We start from the raw sequence: 25,156 nt of genomic DNA, 5'->3' as shown, positions 1-25,156 counted from the left end.
TTTTTTCTTCTTTCGTCAATTTATTGAACGCTGATTATCAAAATGTTGCAATTTCTTGAATTTTCGTCATGTAAGGTTAATGTTGAGAAATGGAGGCTTCAAGCTTTCAAATCTTTTCCATGTTTTCGCACACAATTCAGGGTCAATTTATAGAATTTTTCTACCCGCTACAAACTGCAAAAACATTTTAGAATAAAATGACCGACGTATTCTTCACGCTTCGAAAACGAACCCAAATTTATTATTGTACGATTTCCTTTTGCAAAAGGTAGTCACTGTATATAACCGAGAGAATAAAGTGCTTCGTCTGTATTCACGTAATAAAGCGTTCCGTGAAATCGATCATTATGCGTATATAATATCGTCCAAAATGAAATGCGAAATGCGTGTTCCCCGGCGGAATGTTTGAAATGACAGTTACGTGCAAAAAATTAGAACTATCATTATAGAAGTTTTATAAATAATTCTATTTGTTATTTTAATCCTATAGTATAGGTTTGTTATTTTAATCCTATAGTAATTGTATATCTATAGTAATCGTATTTTAATCCTATAGTAATCGTATAGTGTTCTACAGTTTTTAATCCTATAGTAATCGTATTTTAATCCTATAGTTATAGTATAATAATCAACTAGACTGATGCCAGACTTTCGTTTTCTAAGTGCTTGAAAGATATTCTTGTCAAAATTAATAATAATTTTCGTTCGAACAGAAAGATAATCGTGTAAATCCATTTATTTTAATTGTCATTTAAATTATAATGATTTATACGTGAAATATTTCAATGTCGATCATTCCAGTATTGATAGATAAATTCATTCGTTTATTTATATTAATATTTTTGTTAGCTAAACAAAATCAAGTACATAGGTGTGCGTGCACGTGCGTGTGTGTATGTTAAGAGGAAGAAAATAAAAGATTGACAAGCTCGGTGAACTCTCGCGCATCTGCACGCCTAACGTGCCCCGTTGGAATACACGCGAGTCTATTTCTGTGCTTACGGAATCTGCATCGTTGAAATTCGAAATGGCGAAATCGAGATTAAATCGTTATGCGATCATTTACGATACTGATGCTTTTTCTTTCCTCTTCGTCGTTGTTTCGGAACACGTGCGCGAGCGCCATTTAATACCGCACAATTCGTTTTTATATCGTCCAGAATTACAAAGCATTGTCGTGTAGAAAAAAGATCTCGATAGAAAGGCTACTTTTCAGTAGATTCATTTTGTAAAAAAAAGAAAAAAAAAAAAAAAAACAGAAGTGCATCAGCAAAAAAAAGCTGAAACATTCGAGTGTGTAAAGTAATATTGAAATAGGACCAAAATCGCGGCTGTTGGTCACCAGACGAGTTAAACTTAAATTAACTAATTAATCCATAGTAATTTATCGGCAAATAAAACGCGGTCCGTGTGTTGAGTTACCTTCGGAAGTATTTCTAAAATTATCATCTTCTTCTTCTTCTTCTTCTTCTTCTTCTTCTATTTTTTCTTTAATGTCGCATCGACAGCGAGGTCATTAGCGACGACGCTGCCATTAGATATGAGTGTAGTAGTTTATGCTTTTGAGGTATTTTAGTACTCTTTGTACGTCATTTTGAGAAGTCAGGTTTATGTTTGCGTTGATTCCGTATTTCTGTCTTTGGATTTCTGTGGTGTGGCATTCGTGCAGTATGTTGGTTATTGTTAGTGGATGGTTATTGCAGTGAGTGCAGGTGGGTGGTGAAGTATTTTTGATTTTGGTATGATGACCGGCGTTCTGAGGCGTGAGATAATTATTCCTTCTTTCCTGTTGTTAAAGTTTGGTGTTTGCTGGTGAAAGTCTTCGATACTTTTGTGTAGTACTTTAGGTGCTTTTAGTTGTTTTCCATGTATTGTTCCATTCATTTTTTTTTTGCTACTTCTAAAATTATATTTTTACGGTGGTTCTAGAATTGTCTAACGTGCCACGGCACGACTGTGTGATCGCGTTAATCGTAACGATCGTAACAATCAACAGTGGTGTAACTATCGGTGACACTGTCCTCAGGAAATCACGTGTCTCTTGTACGTGCCTGGTCTAGCGTCACAGTCAGAAGAGAGGAGTCGCCTCGCGTGGGTGGTCCGTTCGATCGTTTGAAATCCCGCGATGTTCGCGACTGCGCCAACAGCGACCATCCACCAGCCGCTTTTCTATCTCTCTCCCCCCCTCTTCTTCTTCCTCTGTCCAGTGTTCCTCTTCATTCAACTTTTCTACGGAAGTTCCTCCCGTTTCGGCGAGAGGGAAGAAAAATGTGGGTGGGACACGTTAGCCTACATTTCGCGCTGCTTCGCCGAGCTAGGAGAATCGGACGCGAGATCTGAAGCGGTTGGGGAACTTTGTATTCGGTGGCCGAGTTGGCAGGAGATTTCATCGAGGTGGACCTCGATCGATCCGCCGTACGTCCCGAAGAACGACTCCGAGCGAGCGAGAGAGAGAGAACAACCGTTGTTCCGAAATTGGCTCGATTCTTTTCTTTCTTCTTTCTTTCTTGCTCCCTTTTAGCTCGCGCACACGAGGATTCTCGTGAACGCACCCGCGAATGATTCGTGAATTTCTCCATCGCGGCGAGAAGGTCCACAAGTAGAATGGTGTTCGTGAAACGACGAGAATGAAACCGCCGGAGTTTGAAGAAGCTACAACCGTGCCGAGCTCCTCAGTCGTTTCACTCGTACGAAAATATTCTTTCAAACATGCACATACCGTATAAAACTGAATTTCTCGCGAGTCGAAAAAGCACCGTTTCTTTTCTCTTTCGAGCTCTTGCGTCTCGGGAAATTTATCTCTCGTTAAACTTTTCATCTTTTCAGACGCACACACACACACACACACACACGCACACTTCTTTCGTGAATATCTCTCCACCGCGGAGTATTTCTTTCCGCGAAATCTATCTTTCGCGATTGCAACAATTAACGTGCACGTTAGACATCCATCGGTTTTTTTTTTTTTTTTTTTTCTTTTGCCCCTTTGCTTTTAGCTACACAGATGTTCGTCTATCAGAAAGCAAAGAGCTTCAAGGCAGAACTCGTTACCCCATTTTTCCTACCTCTTTCTTTTTCTTCGCCTCTCTCGTGTCGTTCTACCGTTTCCCTCGCGGGAGCCTCGTATCTTTTTCCTCCGTCATTTCTTCCTCCACGCCCGGCCGGCCTGTGTAATTCGCGGCCCTGGAAATTCGTCGGTTTCTTATCGGAGGAAGTCGGCAGCGCTGTTCTTTCCATTCTCGGAACTCGTCACGTCCGGCTTGAAATAATGCTCGCGTCCAAGAAATACTCTTTACTCGGCCTTTCAAACTTCTAGTCCTCCACTACGGAAATATAACAGACACGTTAATTTTCTGATCATTCCGCTGCTCCGGTGATTTCCTCGCTCGTGATCTGTCGCTGCTGTCGTCATTTTTTAATTTTATTGAACTTCTTAGCACTCTTTCTCTAGTTTAATTTAACGGGACAGTTTGACGGGCCTAAGAATTACTAATAAAACAAAAGTACATATTTGATTGACACGAGCTTTTGTGATTTATTTTCACATATTATGAACTATAAAAAGCAACATTAAAAAAGGAAAAAAGGTGGCTCTCATTTAACTTTTTAACGGCATCCTTTTACATAACTTTTTTTTACATTGCCTATCGGTTTAGCTGCAACAAAAAAAGTAAACAATATTCTCTAGGAATTGACGATCCAACATTTTCATTTCTGTGAAAATTATGAAAATAGCGGCTACTTGTTTTTGACGTATCGAATCTGTGCCAAAAATTTCTACGTTTTTTGTTTATATTTTTCGAAATTGTTAAAAATTAAGAAATGTTCGATCGTTAATCCCTAGGAAATGTTATACTAACGATACGTACCAAGTTTCACAGTAATCGGTTGGTTAGATTCCGAGATATCTTCTTTAGAACACCGTTTCTAAAAATCTAGTTTCGAGAAAAACGCGTTTGAAGTTTCAAAACGACATTTTTCGTATGTATCCTTTACTTACTTTTTTTACTTATACATCGCGGCTCACAGTTCTTACAATTCACAACTAAATTGAGTCCAAGTCCCCTAATATTCGATTCACCAAAAGTAATATTTGAATCACACGATTTACACTTAATAATACTGCTTAAAGTTGTAAACAGTGATTCAAATTCAATTATTCTGTGTCCGCGGATTTATTATTATACCCCAAAATAACTCGTTTTAAATGTTAGGATCTTTTATATATTATTTCTAAGATTTCAAACTACTATTTAAAACAAAAAAGGAAAAAAACGAAATCGATCTTTTGAAAATTTTAAAAACTATTCTGACTTATTAATAGCGTAGCGTGCAGTTAAATTGCATCCAAATTCTCTAATATTCGATTCGCCAAAAGTAATATTTGATTTACACTTAATAATACTGCTTAAAGTTGTAAACAGTGATTCAAATTCAATTATTCTGCGTCCGCGGATTTATTATTATACCCCAAAATAAGTCGTTTTTAAAGGCTAGGACCTTTTTGTATCTAATTTCTAAGATTATTTCTAAGACTGTTATTTAAAACAAAACCAAAAAAAAAAAAAAATCGATTTTTTGAAAGTTTCAAACTGTTCTGACCCCTTAACCTCTTACGCATGCACGTCGAGAATTTTTTGTCCGAGATTGCAACACTTTCTCAGTTTTAAGTATATTTAAATGTAACCCAAGGAAAACAAATGACAAGTTTGTTACTTCTTAATAATTTCTACCCAGTGATATCGTAGTGACGAATTCAAAAGAGAAAGAAAGCGACGAATTATTTTATACGATTCGGTCACTCGTTACGGTCCGCGAACCAGTTACCAGCGCAACGGATTAAGGAAACTTTTAAAGTCAATTTTATTTTTTTGTGCTTTCAAACGATAGCACGCGATTCTTAATAAGTACGTGTGGAAAGTATGTACAATCTTGAGGTTTGTATTCCTTCGAATTCGAAATAATTTGTATAAACTTCGAGGTGTTATGTTCCTTCGAAATCCTTCTAATTGAAGCAATTCGATAAAATCTTCCTTCTCCTACAAGAAGTCTAAATCAATGAAAGACACGTGGATTTTATTCATCAACTGCGAATACATACGTACATACAATTACGAGCGTGTTTTTCTGATTAAAATAACTAGGTTATTTTCATCCAGGCTGATTGAATTCAGCCTCACTTATCTTCCTTTTTTGTCCTCGACTATCGACCGTGGTTGTTACCTTGTTTCCATCTTTTTTCTTTTTGCACAAGACACAATTTCAATTAATACCCGGCACAAGAAATCAGAAATTGTTTGTTTGTCGAAGCGTGTTATAATTTTCTCGTCAGGGAGCTCGGTTCAACGAGGTTGCGCAATTTTCCTCGACGATGCCTCGACCGATTGAAAAATCGCCGCGCAAACAAACGCGAGTGAATTTGAAAATTAAACGGTTGAGGCACCAACCTACCGATAACGATATACACTCGTACCTCCAATTTCGAATATTCGTTAGATAAGCTGTTTCTGGCCGAATAACAAACGTATCGTCTAATTTCTTAATTGGACGATAATTTCGCAACATTAGGCGACACGTGTAATTTGCAATTTGCTCTCGTGGAATATAAACACTGTTTCATTGTCTTTTTTTGCGATAGTCGCAGTAATTTGGAGCCGCTACGTCCAAATAGGCAATTTCCATATTTTAAATGGATAGGCCGCAACGATCTATCTGAAGTAATCGTTATAGGTGGCTCGTGTTTATTCAGGTCTGAATGAACTCGTTCCCGAATACTTCGCCTCCTTTATCTCAAAGCTCTCACCCCCTTCGTTTGCTCTTGTGCGTGCTTCAAGCAGGCGGAGCTCGCGATCCGACGAGCGAGTTCTCTCCCTTTTCTCCTATTCTCTCTCACGTTTAGCCGAATATTCTCTTTCTCTTCCACCTTTTTACAAATGCTTCTTTCTCTTCTTTATTTTTTTTTTTTTTTTTTTACGAATTTTTTTTTTTTTTTTTTTTTTTTTACGTAAGTTGGCGTGACTGAGGAAATCTCAGAAAAAAAATTGATCTTTGTTAAACCTCTGCGCGAAGGGGGCTAGGCGAGCGGAGTGACTGACAGCAACCCCATGGAAAGAGCCACATGGCTCAGCACCTTGGCGAAAATTTCGGGTTCGTAGGGCCGTGGATGTAGCTTCGTAGTTCCTTCGGTGGCTCTGACCCGAAATCTGACGCCGTGTCAACGTCTGACTTGCGACAGATGATCATACGAATGTCCGTATGCAAATAAATCCGGCCAGACTTACCGGACATAAATCTGAAAGGAAATCAGTTGGTTTTTAATTTTTCCAACAGAGGCTCTCGAGTTGCATACGGACAAGTACGAAGCTAAAAATCAATTCTGGAAAAATGCAACGGAAAAGCAAAAATTTTCACAGAAAGAAGGATTATCTAAGAACAAGATATAAAGCAATAATCGTGGCTTCCACGGATTTCTTATACCGATCTTGAGATTAATAATACCAACGAGTTGGGATTGTAGATATTTTTTTTTTTCAGAATTATAGAATTTATATCTAAAGCAAGATAATTCAATAATCTATAAAATTCATTAATACCACAGATTGCTAACTAAAATGATAACTCGTAATATTTCATTGACAATATTAATCTAATCTAATCGAATTACCTAAGAGGGTCCAGATATCTATATTACTATACTGAATTTTACAATATTCACCATCTGTATTCTCTCTCCATTTCGATAAAAGGAAGCCTCGATTATTGTTAGGAACACTGATCGTGAACTTTGAAACTTTAATTAACCACAGAGTACGACATTATCGTACGTTTTAATAAAAATTTCAGAGTTTTACAAAATGAACAAAATTCAACGTCTCTAATAGAAACAGAGATGTACACACCTAAGATGTACGAGGTAGCGTAGTGTTTTGTCCCGAAGAGTTCTCTGACGTAAAAAAGTATGAGATCGTGGTGGCATATCAGAAAGATCGTATAGTACTACGAACATCTTAACGACTGTACCCAAAGGATTGAGAAGCGTTACTTGAATAGTACCGCTCCTTGGTACTTGGTAGCCCTTTTTGCCCAAATTAATATGTGCCTAGGCAAAAAGTAACAGGAATTCGTTTCATCAATGCTCCGTGTTACACTTCTAAATATTAAGTTAATGCATATGAGAAATGTAAGACATCGAACATTTAATATATTGAGAATTAATTATTTTTAGATGATTTAACATACATTTTCCAATTGACAAATTTCAAAATTTATCTTTGGAATATATGTATTAAAAGATTGTTAAAGTGGAACGAAAGATGTCTTTAATTTTCCCCGAACGTCAAATATAATTTCCCGAGTACGTCTTCCCAATGAAATTTTAATCATTCATTAATAAGGTTCCCATATTTTTATTATAAATTTCTTTGGTAATTAACAAAGTCCAACTTCAACTGCATCAACTTAATACGTGATTCAAACAAAAATAACAATAACAACAAAAGATTTCTTTTAATAAAAAATATATATATATATATATATATATACATACATATAGTAAAACAGAAGTAAAAGGATACAAGTGTACGTACGAGATAGGGCGTAGAAACTTTATCATTGTCGCCGAGCGTATAGAAGAACACAGTGACTGGAAGCTTTCGATGTTTTGGACAGAATGAACCACTGGCACCTAGTTCCGCCGTGAAACCATGAACGGTTGACACAGGTTCCAGTCTACCATTCAAAGCTGATTCCTCGAAGCTGCCTAAAAGAGCATGACTCTGTGGTCTACTGCGAGAAGTCGATCGTCTTTTCGGTGTCTCCTCCCCTTCGCCAGCATTCTCGGTTTCTCTGTCAGTTTCTTCCAGAGACACTGCACCTGGGCTTGGTGGTGTGTTTAGTTCGAATAGAGCACTGCAATAAAGAAATGTATTAACAAGTGGTTACAATTAAAATTCTATATTTAGTGGTTACAATCAAAATCTATAATCAAAATTTCATTTGAGATTTTCATCATTTATGTTAAAAAATATAAAGTGGAATTTCAAGTTTAGTTTACGGTTTAATTTATATCAAATTAATAAGTGGAAATAAAATTTTATCAACACATGATACAATTATTAATTTAAAATTAGAAAAGACTGCAAATAGTCTACTTGAGAATTACGAAAGGCAAGTACATTAAGAATATGAATATCCAGTTGCCTAATATACATTTGAACTGTTACGTGTATTTTATAAACTGATAAGATATTAAACTCTAAATCTGGTTTATCACACTTTCTATCAATAGCTTCGATCCATACCTTCTTTTCGAGGAGACAGAATTTAGACTGCTATCGTAATCGAAACAACAGCTGCCTCTTCTCAACGGAGCTGGGCTGGATGTTAGTGGTAAGCCGGTTCTACTGTGAAACACCATCGAGGCTGCATTCTCCAACGATCGCCGAAATCTTTCTTGTTCGATGGCAGTCGGTACAGCCTTGTCCACCGTTTCATCCTCCTCTGTCACCGCATTGTCTTTACCGAGGTGGTTTCGAGTCTTCTTACAAACACTCGAATCCTTGCAAGGTTTCGACAGAGTCTCGTCTTCCTCCTCCTCGTGCTCGGCTATACTATCCTCATCGTTTATACTATGCAATCTACTTTGCCACTTGGACGTCTCGACCTTGTCGTAGTCGCAGCTAGACTCCTTGTAATTTGTACTATAGATTCGTGAGTTTTGATGTGCGCCATTTGTACTAAGCTCTGAAGGATCGGGGCTCGCGTCTCGCTTCTCCGTCTCTTCAGCGAAATTCGAAAAGTCTAACCTTCTCTTCACTTTGCTGTCGCGAAGGTTCCTTGGATCGTGCAGGTTGGGGTGGACGTTGTTGTACGAGAATGAACGTTGACTTGTCTGTTGGACCACGTCTTGCGGAACGTCCTCGGTTAACTTCTTCTCTTGCTCCTTCTTGAACAACTGTCGAAACCGATTGAACCTCTTGTTGAATGCCATCGGCAGAAACTTCTCGTCTTCCTGAGACAGTTTCTGTTCGTGACTTTTATCATCACCGGTAACGTTGTTCTGGTTAGTTTCTACCTCGTTGCTGGTCATTGGTAACGCGAGCCTCGACTTGGCCTCATTGGGGACCTCTGACTGGGCTCCTCGGTCCTTGGTGGTTCGCAAAATCGCTCCCAAGAGTATGTCCGCCTTGTTCGAGACGTTCTGTAAGCAGTCCACCGTGTCGTTCGTTCGTTTCTCGGTGTTGTTACATTTCGTCGACTGTAGATCCTCGTTCGATCCGTCGCCTTCCAATTTCTCGCGTTTCTGCGGGTTATAGATGTTCTTGTTACCGTAGATGTCGACGAAGCTGACCTTCTCCAAAGCCTGTTGATCGTTCTTCCTGCACAATTTGTGATTACAACCCTCGCAAGGCTTCGCACGATTCACTATATTATTCGTGGAGCACTCGTTGCTCTCCGAACTCACGAACTTCGCCACCAACTTGTCCGAACTGTTCTCCGTTGCTTTTTCCAACCTCTCTCGCCTTTTCACCGTCCTGATGCTCGTCCTCTTACGCTCAGACGGTGTCCTAGCTCTCAAAACAGCCAGAACTTCGTCGAACTCCTGTTGACTCAACTCCAAGTTGCAATTCTTGAATCTCACCTCGTTTCCGTGCTGCTCCTGAGCTTTTAGATTCGTGGCTTTCACCTTGCTCTCCGCGTAACTGTTGTTCGGCGTCACACCGAGAACACGTCCGGGAACTTTACTGAACCAATCCAAGAAGCCACCCTCCTCCTTCGTTCTCTCCTTGTCATCAGGAAACGACAGCTTCGATATCAATTGACTCAGATCCTTGCTGCATCGCCCTTTGTTGTTTGCGCTCCTGTTCAAGTCCACGTCCAAAGCTTCCCGTCCAGGCAATACTGTTTCTGGATTCGACAGCTTGTTCGACGACTTGACACAGCTCTGATGTACCATACAGGTGGTGTTCATCGAATCCTGCTTCAAACGATTATTCGTCGAGGGGCCTGGATTTGACTCGTGGAAAGGACTGGGTTGCCTAAAGGGATTGATCACAAGGCTCGAATCCTTGTTCACTGGCGGTTTACAGTTTCTCTCGGAGTCGTTGAAGTATGCCTCCCTGTTGCCACGTAAACTCTGGAAAGCGCACTTCCCGTTCGCATTGCTGTTGTTCCAAGATTCGACGAAGGACCACGGCAACGACGAATTAAACGGTTGAATTAGATTCTCGAACAACCCGTTCTTCTCTGCGGGTTTCATCTCTGCGTCTTTCTGCTTCTTCTCCAGATTGCACTGTTTCTCCTTGCAGTTCGACTTTGATTCAGGGTCGTCGATCGTTCGTTTGTACCTTTTCTTCAGGTTCCCTTCTCGGCTGTCGATGTTCAGCTGCGTCTTGAAACACCGCTCCAGATTGTCCGAGTTCAGATTCTTCCTGTTTTTGATACTGTTCTCTTCCAATTTGCAGTACTGATTCTGCAGGCATTTAACGCCGCGATTGTTCGTGATCTCGAAGGAACATTTCGGGTAGCTGGAGCTGTGGCTATCTTTGTTCGATTCTTGAGTTACGCTCTCCTGTACCGAGGGCAGAGGCATCGGCTGGACTGTCACGCAGATGTTGGCGTCTGTTGGACCGCAGGGAAGGGATCGGCGACGTTTCCTCTCGCGATTCTGTCGTGGAATCGCCGGCGATGGCGGTGGAACGTCCTCCTCGTCGCAGGGACAGTGGTGCTTTCCAGGTTTGTTGCAAGGTGTTTGCAGTCTGTCGTCAACCAAAGCTGTTCCGGAGAAAATATACTTGATTTCGAGACACGTTTCAGTTTGAGAATTTTGGGAGAGGTTTCTTTTCGAGCATCGGCTAATTTACGATTCAAAAATATAACAAAAACAGCGGTTACTTTGTATAAAACTCATTAAATTATTAATTTAATTAAGACAAAAATTTCTGAAGCATCGGAAAGAGAATTGATACGTAGCGTGCAACTGAAAAAGAATAAAATAGAAATAGAACAATACCAGTTGTTTGAAACAATGACAAGTGAAAGAAATCTTGCAAATATGTATTATCCATGCTAACAGAAAATTTCAAAGGAACAATTTTTCCCTTGAGCAAACGCAACGAATGGAAAAAGAAAAACATGGTACTTCACGAGTACCGAAATATTATACACGCATGTACACATGAACATACAGAGAAAGAAAGAAAGAGAGAGAGAGAGAGGGACTCGAATGTTGAAATATCACGCTGATCGATCCCGTGTTCCCCTCATTACCAGGCAAAACGAGGCCTTCGGGATTTTGTGCGGCGGTTGGAACCGGGATAGCCTTGGTCGGTGTCAAAGCCCTCGCGACACCCTCCTCGTCCTTCTCTTTGATCGGGTGCAACGGGCAGGTGAGAATCGGCACCTCCTCCATCCTCGGCAATGCCCACACGGTGACCTAAAATTCACACGAGATTTCCTCTTCAGCTCCATTAGATTGCAGTCGCGGTACTCGCAACGAGAGAGAATTCGGTAGCCGGACTCGGTGACTCATCTGCATGGTTAAAAGTAGGCATTCGTTAGTGTCCTCGAGCCACCAAAATAGAACCGTGCAAGGTATACTCGGCGAGAGTGGGAACCACCATGCGAATTACATGGACAGTTCGAGGAACATTGACCTCGTGTTTATCGCGAGTCAAACGCGTCGTTTCGAGCGTTCCTGGCGAGCTGCTGTTTGCCAGAGAATCCGTGGGATCGATTAAGCGCATCTATCTTCATCCGAACGTAGATACATTTCAAACGCGAGACAGAATGATCACAGAACGAATAATGGGTGAGGATGATATTAACAGACCAGATCAGACGAGGTCGATGAATATAGGATTATTAAATATCTGGGACAAAAGTGATACAATACAAGAAACATAATTTTCGAGTTGTAACTAGACGGCGGATTTATTAATGTTTTTTTTAGAAGAAGCTTGAAACGCTAGTATGGGAGAAAATGTAGAAAATATTAAAAGTACAGTGCTTTCTGTAGAGTAATCCACCGAAGTTCTATTTTTGTTATATTCTTTTATTATAAAAATTAAATTTCATGAGTTTTTCAGTAGAATTAAAATATTACAATTAAATAAAGTGCAGTTAGTATATATTAATATAAATTCTATTCCTTGAAATATTATTATATTCTTAAAAATATGAATTTGTATAGAAATCCACAGTCTACTTACCTTGATGATGAGACTTATTAAATATTGATGAAAGTAGTTAATTAGTTCTGAAGTATATTTTGCATTTTCTTCCTACTTATCTATTAAAAACTTCTCTTTATCACGATACCTGTATGTACATACAATTTTGGAAAGATAAATTTATTTAATTTAAAAGTAGCTAATAAAGAAATATACTATTAGATCAAATTCGACCCTCGACAATATTCTTAGATTTAAGTGGAGGAGAAGGATATCGAAATATATTGATAAAGGATAAAGATCAATTTCATTACTTTTATGGAATTTCCATCGCCCTGGCCAGCTAAGGGGAACGTGTGCTCCACTGGAGATTCCCGGAATTTTCTCAGATTATCCTCGTTATACGGCACCACCCTCGTCGTGATGTAACTGGGATCGGTGCCGTTGCTCCGGGACCACCAAGCGGCGACCTGGCTGAAGTGAAGTCGTGAACGAACTGCCTGATATAATCCATAGAAATTCATCGTCTCTGGACCTCTGTGGATTATTAATAAAAGATAGATGATCACACAAAATTCTTGTAATAATTCTGATATAAATATGTGATAAAGATACTTGTATAAATTTCATCGATTATAATTAAAATATATGTGGGAATTATAGGGTACAGTAATGGATAAAACAAAAATTCGAGAGAAACTTTCAGAAAACAAACAATTACTGTGACTTTCTTCGAATATTTTCTCGATGAAAATTCAGTCAGAAAACTATCAATGGTGTAGAATAGCTTACTTGCTGGGAACGACGCAGACACACCAGTACTCCAATAGAATCTCCGAAGCTTGTTGCCATGGTGAGATTGATAAGGACGGCACGGTGCAGATCGGATTCTTGCTCATAGATTTGGTCAAACCGCATGGACAGTCGCTGCACAACACTACCTCGATGCACAGGAACGAACCAATTGCGACACGGTCCGCGATCTCTCGAACCAGCACAAGATACCGATCGCACTGCGCAAATTACGCGAAGACAGAAAGAGACAAATGAAAAAAATCATTTCCTAGACAGAAATTTCAGCTACGTCTTTAATACATAGGATTGAAAAGTTTTAATAACGATGTCATTTTATTTTCGAAACAAACGACACTATGGTGAAATAATCCTAAACAAAATTCTACCCAAGTGAAATGAAAATCTCTTGAAATACAAAATTTAAAAAGCGTTGTTCTTTACTGTCTCCTACAAATCCTTTTTATTTAGGTGTCATTTCTAATGTTTTAATTATTTGTACGAACAGTCTTGCTTCTTTTCGACAATTTTGCACAAAAGAGCGGAAACATAAAAATATTCCGATATATACTTGAAAAAAATATCAGATAAGATAATTTTAATTAGATATTAAAGCACAAGAAAAATAAAAATTTAAAAGTCACTCCCAATGTCCAAGAAATGTATGCTTCAATTCTGAGTTACAAAAAGAAATAGGAATAGTATTATGAGAGTAACGTAAGGCACTTTGGAGAATATTTTGAAAAAGGAAATTAGAAGATTAGAACGTTTACCTTACCAAGTAATTATTTTCTTCGCACACGTGGTCGTTAGGCACCGTTTGCATAGGCGCTGCACAGTGTGGGCCCTCTTTGTAACCACGTGGAGGGCCCTGAATCCTCCCTTCGCATACAAGGACTCCAAGAGCTCGGAACACGCTAAGAATGCCACCCCGACCGCCAACCCCATTTGGGCTGGGAATGCCTCCTGTCACCGCACCTAGGCAGTGCATACCTGCAACAAAACAGAAAATTTCTATCATTAGTAAAAGAAATATAGAATTAAAAAAAAAAGGAATGAAATTTCCCACTTGAATCAAGGAACAGAATAATACGGACAGTTACAATTATTAACCCACTAAATTAGGAATTTCTATTAGAATTGTTCTCAATATTCTCAATTTACTTGCTGCTTAAATCTCGATACTTATATTTTTCACCTAGATTCCATAGAAATTGAAAAATGTGTATAACATCATAAGCGTGGAATAAACAATACAAATATTTATAATTGTATTTCTGTGAATGAAACATCGCTCGAGAAAGAAGACGCTCGAACGTTCGACGTGACAGGGAACGCAATTGATAAATTGCTGGAGTGTTCGACGATTGAAATGATCGTTTTTTCCACGTGGAAAACTCTGGACACGAACACGAACCTGTGCGCATTCTCCTTCTGTGGAAGCAATTTCCAACGCACTGCAACAGGATCGTCGATATTTTCGAGAGCTGCTCTCGGGGGAATGAAAACTGGAACGATTCGCGCACGACCATCGCTATCGTCAATCTCGAACACGCCACCACGATGTATCATGCTTCGAACTCCAGGTCCAGGTACTTTCCTCGCGATATCTTCATCGGTAGAACAAACTTTGCTCCTCGAACCGATCACGTTCAGAGGAAAGACTGACGCGCGTCGCCATTGTCTCTATTTTTCGTTGTGAATCACCGCGAATAAAAAAGATTTCACGCTCATTGTGCGTTCTTGTCGTTCATTGTTCAATCCTTGAACGTGTCGTTTCTCGATTTTACTTTCATTCTGATTGAAGGAGAGAGTACTTTCAATTTTTGAGAATGTCTTCTAGCGTAGAACGAAAATGAGAATATGTGATTAATCAATTGTTTGCAAGGATCCATTTAACAGTAGGAAAATACAACTGAATTTTTGAGATTTTTTTATGGAAATAAGGAACTGAAATAGATAATTGCAAGCGACAATAGCTATTCTTTCATATTTAAAAAATTTTGTAACATATCGAAAATGAGTCAATTGGAGAGAAAGGATTTTGATATACTCAACAATTTTTAAACGACAGCTTAAGGCAAATGTTGCAAATGTTTGAAATAAGAAATCACACGCAGATATCAATAACAATTTCTTCTCGCTTTCTTCAAGATCGTGAAATTTCCTAACATTATTAAGTCATTAAAGGCCTCGTCACTGAATCTCTAAATTTTCCTGAATTATTACACATCCAATGTCTCCAATAAACAAGTGAATTTCAATGAAGAATAAGAAAGAATTTGCAACAATTATTTGACAGTTTCAAATTTCCGTTTAATTTAATTGACTCGATTCCAATGTCAGTTAACAATCTCAGGTGGGTTTTCGTTTTGACGAACAGCCAGGATTAACTAATCTCAGAATAGTTCTTTCAGCGCGAAAGATGAAATTATTTCTCTTTTTGCCGGGCTTGCAAAATGTCTCCCACGAAAAACGATCGAGTTTCGGCGGAAAGCGAGTGTTACGCCTTCTAATAACTTCTCGTGGTTTCCTTGATTTGCGAGCGGCGTAAAGCGTTTTGTTTCGCTCGATTGCTGAAACACACCCGAAGGAAAGCGACGAGGAAGCCAATCCGGTTGGTCGCTTTCGCCGCATATGGCGTCGGGGCAAAGTTATAAATAATGCCCATCGCCCTCCTGCGTATTCACTTTTACATAATGACCGGCAGAGGAGGAACGACGAAATCTCGGATCGGATGTCAGGTGAAAAAGAAACGAGGGAAAACCGTACGAAAGCTTTGCCCCGTCATATCTCTGCACACCGATATCTCGATACCTTATAAGTGAGATTTTTCAGCTCCTACGAGTTTCACGAGCCTTTCTTCCAACGACCGTTTAGTTCCTTTCTCATACAGAAAACTTTCATTCCTGACGAAACGTTGCTACGCACCGAAATACACCACTCTGTCGTATCGACATTTTCAGTCTTCCTTTTAAATTGAATATTTAGATCTTTTCAAAGATTATTCTTACTTCATTTTGATATCGTGTTTTTTTTAAATATTTAAACTGTCGAGGCTGCCTCCGAAGAACTCGTTGAACAGAACTTCGAGTAGAATAGAATAAAAATATTTCGTTATATTAAAAAAAACTTTTTATAATTAATTGGAAGAAGTTTGGATCGTCGTGGCTCTCGTATTTGTAATGTGTCAAATAATCCATTAAACCTTGGATATTTCATAAGTTACAATACTCGATGCTTTCGTATACGTTCGATGAAACAGAGACATAGTATTAATAATTCCATTAGAGCACCAATTTTTTAACAACCGTCTCTATCAATAGATTCGACCGAAATTCTGATGTAGATGGTTGGAAAAGATACAATGCAATATAAATTTGTAGATGAATCTGCAGTCTCTGAACGTTTTATCTGACTGATTGTGCCACTGATACAATAAATTATTGACGCTGATCGTATTTCCCGATGTCGTTATCTTCCTTTCGTCCACCACTGTACTTAATTCGAGAAACCGAAAGGAACAGGATCGTACCCGGCACTGGAGGGGCTACTACTCGCGATTAGGCGACGCGAAAAATTGCCGAGAGCCAGAGAGTCGGAGCTCTGGTTGCGACTCTGGTGCCCGCACGATGAGGAATTTGAATAAAGAACTGCGCGGCACACTGGTTCTCACACTCGCGTCTTTCGCGTGTATGTTCGAGGGTCTGTGTACTACAAGGGAGAGCTTGTGGGGCTCCACGAGGGTGATCGTACTCGGGTGTCATGCGCAAAAAGTTCGCAACCCTTGGCGAAGTCCTTTGAGAGACGCTGTTAGGATTAAGAGGCAACCTCCGGCCTCGGCCGAGATACGTTTTATGCATAAACAAGAAACAGAATCGGAGTGATTCGTTGTTTAATTGATGACAATTAACACTTTCAGTGCCTCGTAGACTTTGCTCATTAGCTATAGACGTGGGTGGATTATCTTAACGGATAAGAATTGCAAGTTGACAGATTATTCCCTCCAGTTTAAAAATAAATTGATAGACGTTGGCGTGAAATTAGTATGATATAATAAAATGTAATAAATATTCACTCTGCTACGTATATTTGAGAAAATACTTTTACTTTCACTTCCAATTCTACGTTAACTCTTTAATCTTTATAAATTTATATATATATATAATTAAATATAATATAATTAAATAAAGTTATATAATAAAAATATATTTTAGTAATAATTAAAAATTAATAATATTATCAATGGTTTAAAGTAATGAAAATGAATTTTTTAAAATATAAATAAGTAAAATTTATTTTGTACCTTTTGCATCAGTGTTAATTAATTAATTTTAATAATTTTAATTATCTCGAAGGTAAAAAGTGTATATATATATATATTTTTTTTACAAAATAAAAAAAATAAATATATATTTAGAAATTAAATGTTTGTCGTATTTATTAACATCTAGTTTTTTTTTAATTGTAGCGGCCTATAGTCCCTCGAGTACAAATGGCTGTGTACGAAGTCTAACGATCTTCGATGTTAAGCAAACGGAGTGCGGAACACCGCTAGGATGGGTGATCGTCCAGCTAGTAATTATAACAATAAGCGTCTGAGGTAAGGGGTCGCTGCCATCAGCCCCCACTGATGAGTCTAGGCAGCAATTCCGAGACAAACCTATCCTTCCTGCGTCCTCGCACCATCTCAATACTCCTTGCCCTTCATAATAAATTTAATTTATATATAAATTTTGTATCCAAGCTCCTTATGCTTGAATAAATTAAATTAAACCAAAAATGAAGGATTTCATTGATCCCAAGTCTCGAACTTTGTATTCCAAGTGTAGGTGCCTCAAACGGTGAAAAATTGTTCTTCGATCCCCGTGCTCTGATCCCGAAACGATGAATATTCTTCACCTTGAATGGTATCACGAAGTTTTGCAATAATTTACTTGCTGGAAGAAGTAGCTGCTTTATACCGCTTCTAATCGCGTCGCCCGATGCACTGTAGCAGCCGATAATCCGCAAGTGAAATCTCGTTAGCACCCAGGCACTGTCTTTTCTTGTATAATTAACCGGTGTAAATCCTGCAGAGCAAGTTGACCAACAGATTCCTGGCAAACGGCGGGTGGTTTTTTCAGCGTCGGAGAGCTGCCAGACGCAGGTCGTTTTAAGCGGCACGATGATGAGCGAAGCGAAGATGAAGCTAAGCCGGGGATCGATCGAAGGATGAAAAGCGGACGGCGAATTCGCAACCTTCCCAACAGCAATATATCAAGTTCCTTTCAAAAGAACAAAAGGAGATCTCTCTCTTTCGTCGGTGGTGCGCGCCGAGAAATAAAAAAAAAAAAAAAAAAAAAAAGATTACTGCCACGATGATACACGAAGTATCGAAGTAGGTATTTCTTTCCAAGTTCGGAAATTCCGAAGATGCCGTCTTGATCGAGGGCCGGAGGTAATCGGGAAATGAAAAGATCCTCCCATACTCTAAACTTGTACAGTTTTGATCGAAGATGCGATCGAAGAATAAAAGGGTTCCTTCGTTGACAATGACGTCAAAGAAATGACGACGAGAAACTTATGGTGCTTGGTACTTCAATTTAGACAATTAAAAAATCTAAAAAAAGAACAAAAAAAAAAAAAAAAAAAAAATAGCAAGAACCAACGAGGAAGACCTTCACCGACGTAAAGGGTTGATGTTACGGAATAAAAGACCGAGGTCGAAGCTGCGACGCGTGTACATACGTACATGCGAGCGAACGACGCAGGAGGTTGGTTGAGAGAGGTGCAGCACGGTGTAAATGCACCGGGTTGGTCCAGCTGAGAAAACACCGGCCTGTTGGCGCCGGGTATTATCCAGCCTGGAGTAAACAAGCCGGCGAGAATTATTCGGGCAAACTTTGTACTTTCGCGGCTCTCTTTGTACGTACTTATCCGCGGAGAGTCGGTGAGCCAACGGATTCGCTCTTAATTGCGTCGACCTTCGCGCGATTTCCAATAAACGTCGTTCGATCCTGGGAACTCCTCGAAGAATGGCTCGTTTGCTGTTGGAAACAATGGCGAAAAGAAAAAAAAAAAAAGGAGAAGAAGAGGAGAGAGAAAGTCAAGTAGGAAGCGCAGAAGAACGAAACACCATTCGAAAAGACAATGCCTACCGAAAGGTTGCAAACTTCGAACGACGAGATTTGCAATTCGCGTTACAAATTGAAATTTTCAATATTTCTCAGAAGCTAGAACTACTTGCAATCCACTCGATAAATTCTAAATAACAATTCTTGAATAACTCGTATCATTTAGAAAATTCAGAGAACGAAAAGCCAGCGGGTAAATTCGAGATTCACTTTGAAGATAAGACTGGGGAAGAATGGGAAAGAGACAAGACTTTGCTAGTCTTGTAATTAGAATAACGAAATTTCTTCGACGAGAGATCAGACACGCTTCTGTCGAACGTAGCAGCGAACGAGCAGCCATTATCAGTCACTAAACGGCTATCAATTATCACGATTCATGCGCCAGCTATTACGGAGAGAACTCCAACAACTTCCCAGCATCGTCTTTGCAAATACAAGCGAATACTACATACAAACCACGGCCGTGTAAAGCTCGAACGATGCTATTCCAAAACGATAAAGATTATGAAAGAACCAGTGTTGGAATAAAAGGTAAACACTGCGAGCTTCTACGCGTGCGATAATCGAGAAAAACAGTTTCGTCGTCGTTTGTTAGTTATTGTACTGCATACCGATATACGCTCTGTCGTCGATCGACTGTCGTTCGTTCGTTCGACGATTTATGACCCGATAACGACACGTTTTTTGCTCGCGGACAGGCGCCTTTGGTTCAATGAACACTACAAAATGCATCGTGCTTTATGCTCGATCGAATTCTCCGGCAGAAACGAGGCATACGCAAAATACGCAGGCAACGCAAAGTGCATATTAACTTCTGCATACGCGGTACAACGAAGCGTGAAATTCACGGTTGAAACGCGTGTGTAAACGCATTAACAGAATTACACGGCTTCCTACCGGCTGCCTACTAATTCTATTAACGAAGACGATTATTATTTTCTTTTTTCCTTTATGTTAATTTCAGGGACATCGAGCACTTTCCACCCATCGAGATGCAGAATCATCCACGGTTGAAACGATCGTGAAAAATCGTTTCGATGTCTCTGGCAGATATTTTCTCATGGATGGAAATTTTTATTGTCGACAGACTGTGGACATTTATACGTTATAAACAGAAAAATGCAGTACTTGTTATAATATTTAACATGTGAACCGAACCTCGTTTTATACATTTGAGTAAAAATACACAGTCTAATCGATCAATTATCAAATTGACAAACAGGACGACTTGTTGTCTCGAATCGATTGATATCCGAATTTTTATATCGACTTGATCTTTTTTTTTTTTTCGAGCTGTCAAAGATACAAATCTCGCGTCTTGCAATTCTTCTTACAAGTTACCAAACGAGTAATGAATTTTACAAATTGTCTAGTTATCCTGTTTGACAAAAAATTATACAGTCGTGGAAAAGGATCCTCTGTAAGCTGTAATTTGTAATCTGTCCTGATCTTGCTATTTCCTAATATTATTACGTAAACGATTCCTGACACCAGAAGGAAACGATCGTTCGTTCTAAATCCCTCATTTTGTTACACCGCGAGGAGGGTTAACCGGTTGCACGGACACGATACTCTCCAACTCCGGCGAAATAGAGAGCACACGGTAGAAAGTAAATTGAGTCTACGTTGTTGCCGAAATAATTGGTTACAATCAGCGACATCCGGCTAGCCAGGGAGCAAATAAAACGCGAAATTACAAGTTCCCGGCTATGATAATCCATCGTAATGTGTGGCAGTAAAATTTGTTACGTCTGCGACGTCATTACGCCTTGTTGCGGTTGAACTCGAGTCACTGGTCGCTGCCGTTATATTAGAAAGCGCGTTTTATTCTTTTTTTTTTTTTTTTTTTTTTTTTTTTTTGCCAATGAAAGTATTCGAACCATTTATGACAGCAGAATTTTTATATACATGTCATATGCGTTGTATAAAATATCTTTAACATTGCAACACTATGATTGTCACACATTGGTCAAGTTTGAAATCAATCTGAAAATGAACGTGTAATTAAATATCTCCAAGTACAATGCTAGAATAGTAAGCATACATGAAAAAAAAAGATGATTTCGTGAATACTAAGGTACATAATAGATTCAAATACTTTCGTAATGTCTACGTTCATTATTTTCATTATTTACATTCTATCACACTCTGCACCTAATTTAATTTCTATTATTACACGCGCTGTATTTCTAGATTCGCTTCAAACTCGGCCAGTAAAAAAATATTTTATACAACGCGCATGATATATTCGTAAAAAGATCCTTACTCGAGTGGCAATTACGTACCAGGGACGTGTGCATTATTATCGTTTCATTAATAATTAAATAATTTCACTGTTTCGTTTCCTCCGCCGACGAGAAATGTCACGCAATCCAACGAGCGTGTTCGGCCGTTCTTCGCTCTCTTTTCTTTTCCACCGAACACGGAGGAAAAGCGGTGGAATCGGCAGCTGACGGCGGCCCATAAAAAATGCAGAAGATCCACTGGCTAGGCTGTTGTTTTATTCGTCGTTCGCCGGTGCTAACTGAAAGCAGCAAATGGCACAAAGGCGAGCCGTGTTGCCGCGCGTTTCCCTTTCATTTTGCACCGCGAGCCGGAAGCTTTTCGCTAGAAATCCACCCAGGCCACGCTCTCGCGGAGAGAACTTTTGCGAAACTGCCCGGACAAGTAATTAGAATCGAGGAAAAGAAACCGAGTGAATTAATTCGAAACTCGCTCGCGCTTGCGTGAGCCATTTCGACGGCTACTTACTCTCCTCTAGCTCCTTCTGTAATCGCGTTTCCACCGTGTTTTCCTTTTTCATCGCTGCTTCGACTTCTTTTCCGAACGACCTTGCGCCGCTTTTTCTTCTTCTTCTTCTTCTTCTTCTTCTTCTTCTTCTTCTTCTTCTTTTACCGATGAATTTCATTCCTCTGTGTCCTCGAATTAGAAATACGTCATTGCACACGACATTACCATTTTTTCTATTTTTTGCTGTCATTATTCAAGGAAACAGCCGGCTGTATAATAAGCAGACTGCCGATGTTTATTCATTGTTTGCGAATGTGACGGAAGAAGAGTCGTCTGTTAAATGTAATGATTGTGTTGAATATTGCAGTGTACATTACGGATATTTCTATCTTTGAATTTCCCAAAAATTGCTAAATATCCGTAGTCTAGTAATAAGTTCGTTGATATTTTCTTTTTTTTTTGCGAGATACACTCAACAATATATGAATTGAATAACTTAACTCACCAGAGCCTTCTAATTACGTCTAAATATCGGATCCAATTAACATTCTAACACTGATAGTATAAAAATCTAATCTGAACAGACTTTGATTAATAGTATAAAACTCCAACACCTACTGTTAATCGTAGTAACGAAATGAGAACGTCATTAATCATCAACGGAATTAATTATGAATATAATATAGATAACAAAAAAGAAAAAAAAAAGAAAAAGAAATCATGAAACTGAAATTAGTTCAACTTGACGTGCGTCAACTCTTTTCGTGACCGAAGACAATATAACTCGAGCAAAGCACGACAACTGAATCGGCGAATCGTTTCGAACGAGGACAAAGGCGTTGCGAAAATCAGCCGGGTGGAATTCTCGCGACGCTCGCGAGTCCGAGCTCGTAGGGAATACGAGCTTATCACCGGCCAACCGGATGCACAATACGTACGTAAAACCGCCAGTTTTTCCTTCCTAATCGCTGGTGTTTACACGCTCGATGAAGGAAATCATTGATCAGGACGAGGCCGTCTTCTGTTGCCACCGGCCCGTTACCAATTAGCTCGTTAACATGCCTCACAATGCGCTAAGGCCGCGCCTCACGACACGCACATCCCGAGTAATAAACCATCTACAACGTCCGACAACGGACTAACTCTAAATCTAACCAACGAGAGACAGAGCTTTCATATCACTTCCTCTCAAAAATTCGAGATCTTCCTTCCTTCATTTCGTTGCGCGCTCTGCTTCTCGTTTCTCAGACAAACTGTGCTTTCCTTTTCGTTAATCGCTTGCGCAACTGATTGCGGACCATAACGAGTGACCAAACCGTAAAACAATAATTCGTCAGTTTCTTCTTGAATTCGTCGGTGTGATACGATATCACTGGATAGAAATTATCGAGAAGTAATAAATTTATTATTCTGTTTTGTCTGGGTTATACTTAAATATACATAAAACTGAGGAAATATTGCAATTTTGGGACGAAGAATTCTTGACGTGCGTGGCACGTCAATCCAGAGCAAGAGATGAAGAAACTAAAAGCTAGTTAAGTTCGAAGATTCAACGGGGAGAGAATGGGAGAATAATTTCACTTTTTTAATCATTCTCGTAACTGTCGGTGAAAGAAATTGACAAATCTTCTCTCTGCTATTTTTGCGACTTACTATCGGAGTATCTACTTCCTGTAGATATGGTAAAAAATCCACTTTTTCTCTCTCTAGAATTCCCACAATGCGAGAGACGATGTGTTTTGTCGAAGGCAAAAGGTGTTCAAACATAACCCGCGATGCACTTCCGCAAAGGGAACGTTCCTTCTCTTTCGCGGTCAACAGACACCTCTGATTTCCTATGCCTGGGTGACTTCCGGTGACTGAAAGAAGAAAATCACCATTTCTAGTTCACTCTTGGTTCTCTCCGGTGGTGGTGGAGAGCTCGTCGACGCGTGACGCACGAGGATTTATAGGATTGCCTCGCGAGACGGTGCGCAATCGTTACCCTTTTCAGCCTTCGCGACTGATTCTACGGTACATACATATTCGGATTCGCTTTGAGCGCGCGCGCGATGAAAACACCGGCGACCGTAAAAGAGAAGTCCTGTTTCATCGTTGCTTCTCGCTTGCCTCGATGATATTCCTGTTTCCGGCCTCTTAAAATCGCGAGTCCGTTATCCTCCGCGAGAGTCTTGTTTTAGAGTGATGTAGATTCGTGTAATTCGAGAATGAAAAGGACCATTTCCTGTTTGATGAGAAAAGGAATGTTGAGTTTTCATGTTATTTACGCGATACTGTTAAATTGAAAGTTGTGCTGTTCTTTATGATCTACGTTGTACGTATGTATTATAATAATAGTGGACCGTGAACATACATGTAATTTACATGTTATAACAATACAATAACAGTAAATTGACGAACAATATCGTTCAAAGAAAATCTTTTTCACCGCCACGAGAAACTCGTAGAAACGCACGACGTTCGATTTAACCCCACGCGCTGGCAACTGGCTCGCGCGGACCATAACGAGTGACCGAACCGTGTACAATAATAGGTCTCTGCTTTCTTTTTCTTTCGATACTCGTCGGTATGGTATCACTGGATAGAAATTATTAAGAAGTAATAAACTTACTCATTTGTTTTGCCTGGGTTACATTTGAATATACTTACTACTAAACTATACTACTAAACTGAGAAAATGTTGCAATTTTGGGACAAAAAATTCTTGACGTCGTTCCAGCGCAAAAGGTTAATAATTTGATAATACTTTTATACATATCTCGTAATTTAAAATTGAAATATCGTATCGAGCCCGGCTTCACCCACGGTCAAACCCACGCACAACGCCGAATGAAAAATTTCCGAGAGAAAATATTTATTCGAGGATTCCTCCTCGAGCCATTGGCGGAGCCGGCAATTTCTCAAACCGTGGCTCGAGCTGGCCAAATGTAACGGAGGCTCTCTCTGGCGCTGTAGCATCGTAAAACGGAGCCTTTCTACGCTCCCTTCGTCCTTCGAAGGAAAAAGGGTGGCCAGTTGTTGCGTGCGTCTAGACACGGTCGACTCACCCCTCTGATTTCAAGGGAATTGCTAGCACAGAGGTTGAAGAACTCCAGCGGCATCGGGAAAAGCCAAACCGAGACAAAGAGATCGATGATTACGCATGCGAAAATGAAGAGGAGTTGTTCTCCGATTGCCGCTGCGAGCAAATCTTTTATATGTCCACTATCTCCTGAATTATTTGTCTTTGCTTTTTCTGCCTCGATTTATCAGTTTGATGCACAGCCAGCGACAGAAGTAGTCGTAAACTCTTCACTTGCAACTGCCAATTTCCAGCGATTTTTATCACTTTGCGATAGAAGTTTCGAA

The 25,156-nt window shown here is 39.5% G+C and overlaps 1 protein-coding gene across 3 annotated transcripts in view; it reads right to left on the bottom strand.

Moving 5' to 3' along the window:
- Positions 1-5,976: 5,976 nt before the first annotated feature.
- Positions 5,977-25,156, bottom strand: part of LOC122531486 (protein FAM214A) — a 48,268-nt gene continuing 29,088 nt past the window's right edge. Inside the window, exons 1-9 of one of the 3 annotated variants that reach the window (XM_043659443.1) lie at positions 23,462-23,479; positions 13,741-13,955; positions 12,963-13,183; positions 12,485-12,707; positions 11,269-11,434; positions 8,301-10,773; positions 7,587-7,908; positions 6,900-7,099; positions 5,977-6,292 (exon numbers count right to left, since the gene is read on the bottom strand). In XM_043659443.1, coding sequence (XP_043515378.1) covers positions 6,124-6,292; positions 6,900-7,099; positions 7,587-7,908; positions 8,301-10,773; positions 11,269-11,434; positions 12,485-12,707; positions 12,963-13,183; positions 13,741-13,953 — 3,987 coding nt within the window. In that variant the 5' untranslated portion in view covers positions 13,954-13,955; positions 23,462-23,479 and the 3' untranslated portion in view covers positions 5,977-6,123. Of the gene's footprint in view, positions 6,293-6,899; positions 7,100-7,586; positions 7,909-8,300; positions 10,774-11,268; positions 11,435-12,484; positions 12,708-12,962; positions 13,184-13,740; positions 13,956-21,829; positions 22,105-23,461; positions 23,480-25,156 lie in introns of those variants that run through there. The other 2 variants (XM_043659441.1, XM_043659442.1) reach the window with 2 other exon arrangements.

This window comes from Frieseomelitta varia, unplaced genomic scaffold (assembly GCF_011392965.1).
Source record: "Frieseomelitta varia isolate USP_RPSP 00005682 unplaced genomic scaffold, Fvar_1.2 scaffold_401, whole genome shotgun sequence".
Taxonomy (NCBI): Eukaryota; Metazoa; Arthropoda; class Insecta; order Hymenoptera; family Apidae; genus Frieseomelitta; species Frieseomelitta varia.
The sequence above is the reverse complement of the archived record's forward strand: the minus strand, read 5'-3'. Positions and strand labels throughout refer to the sequence as shown.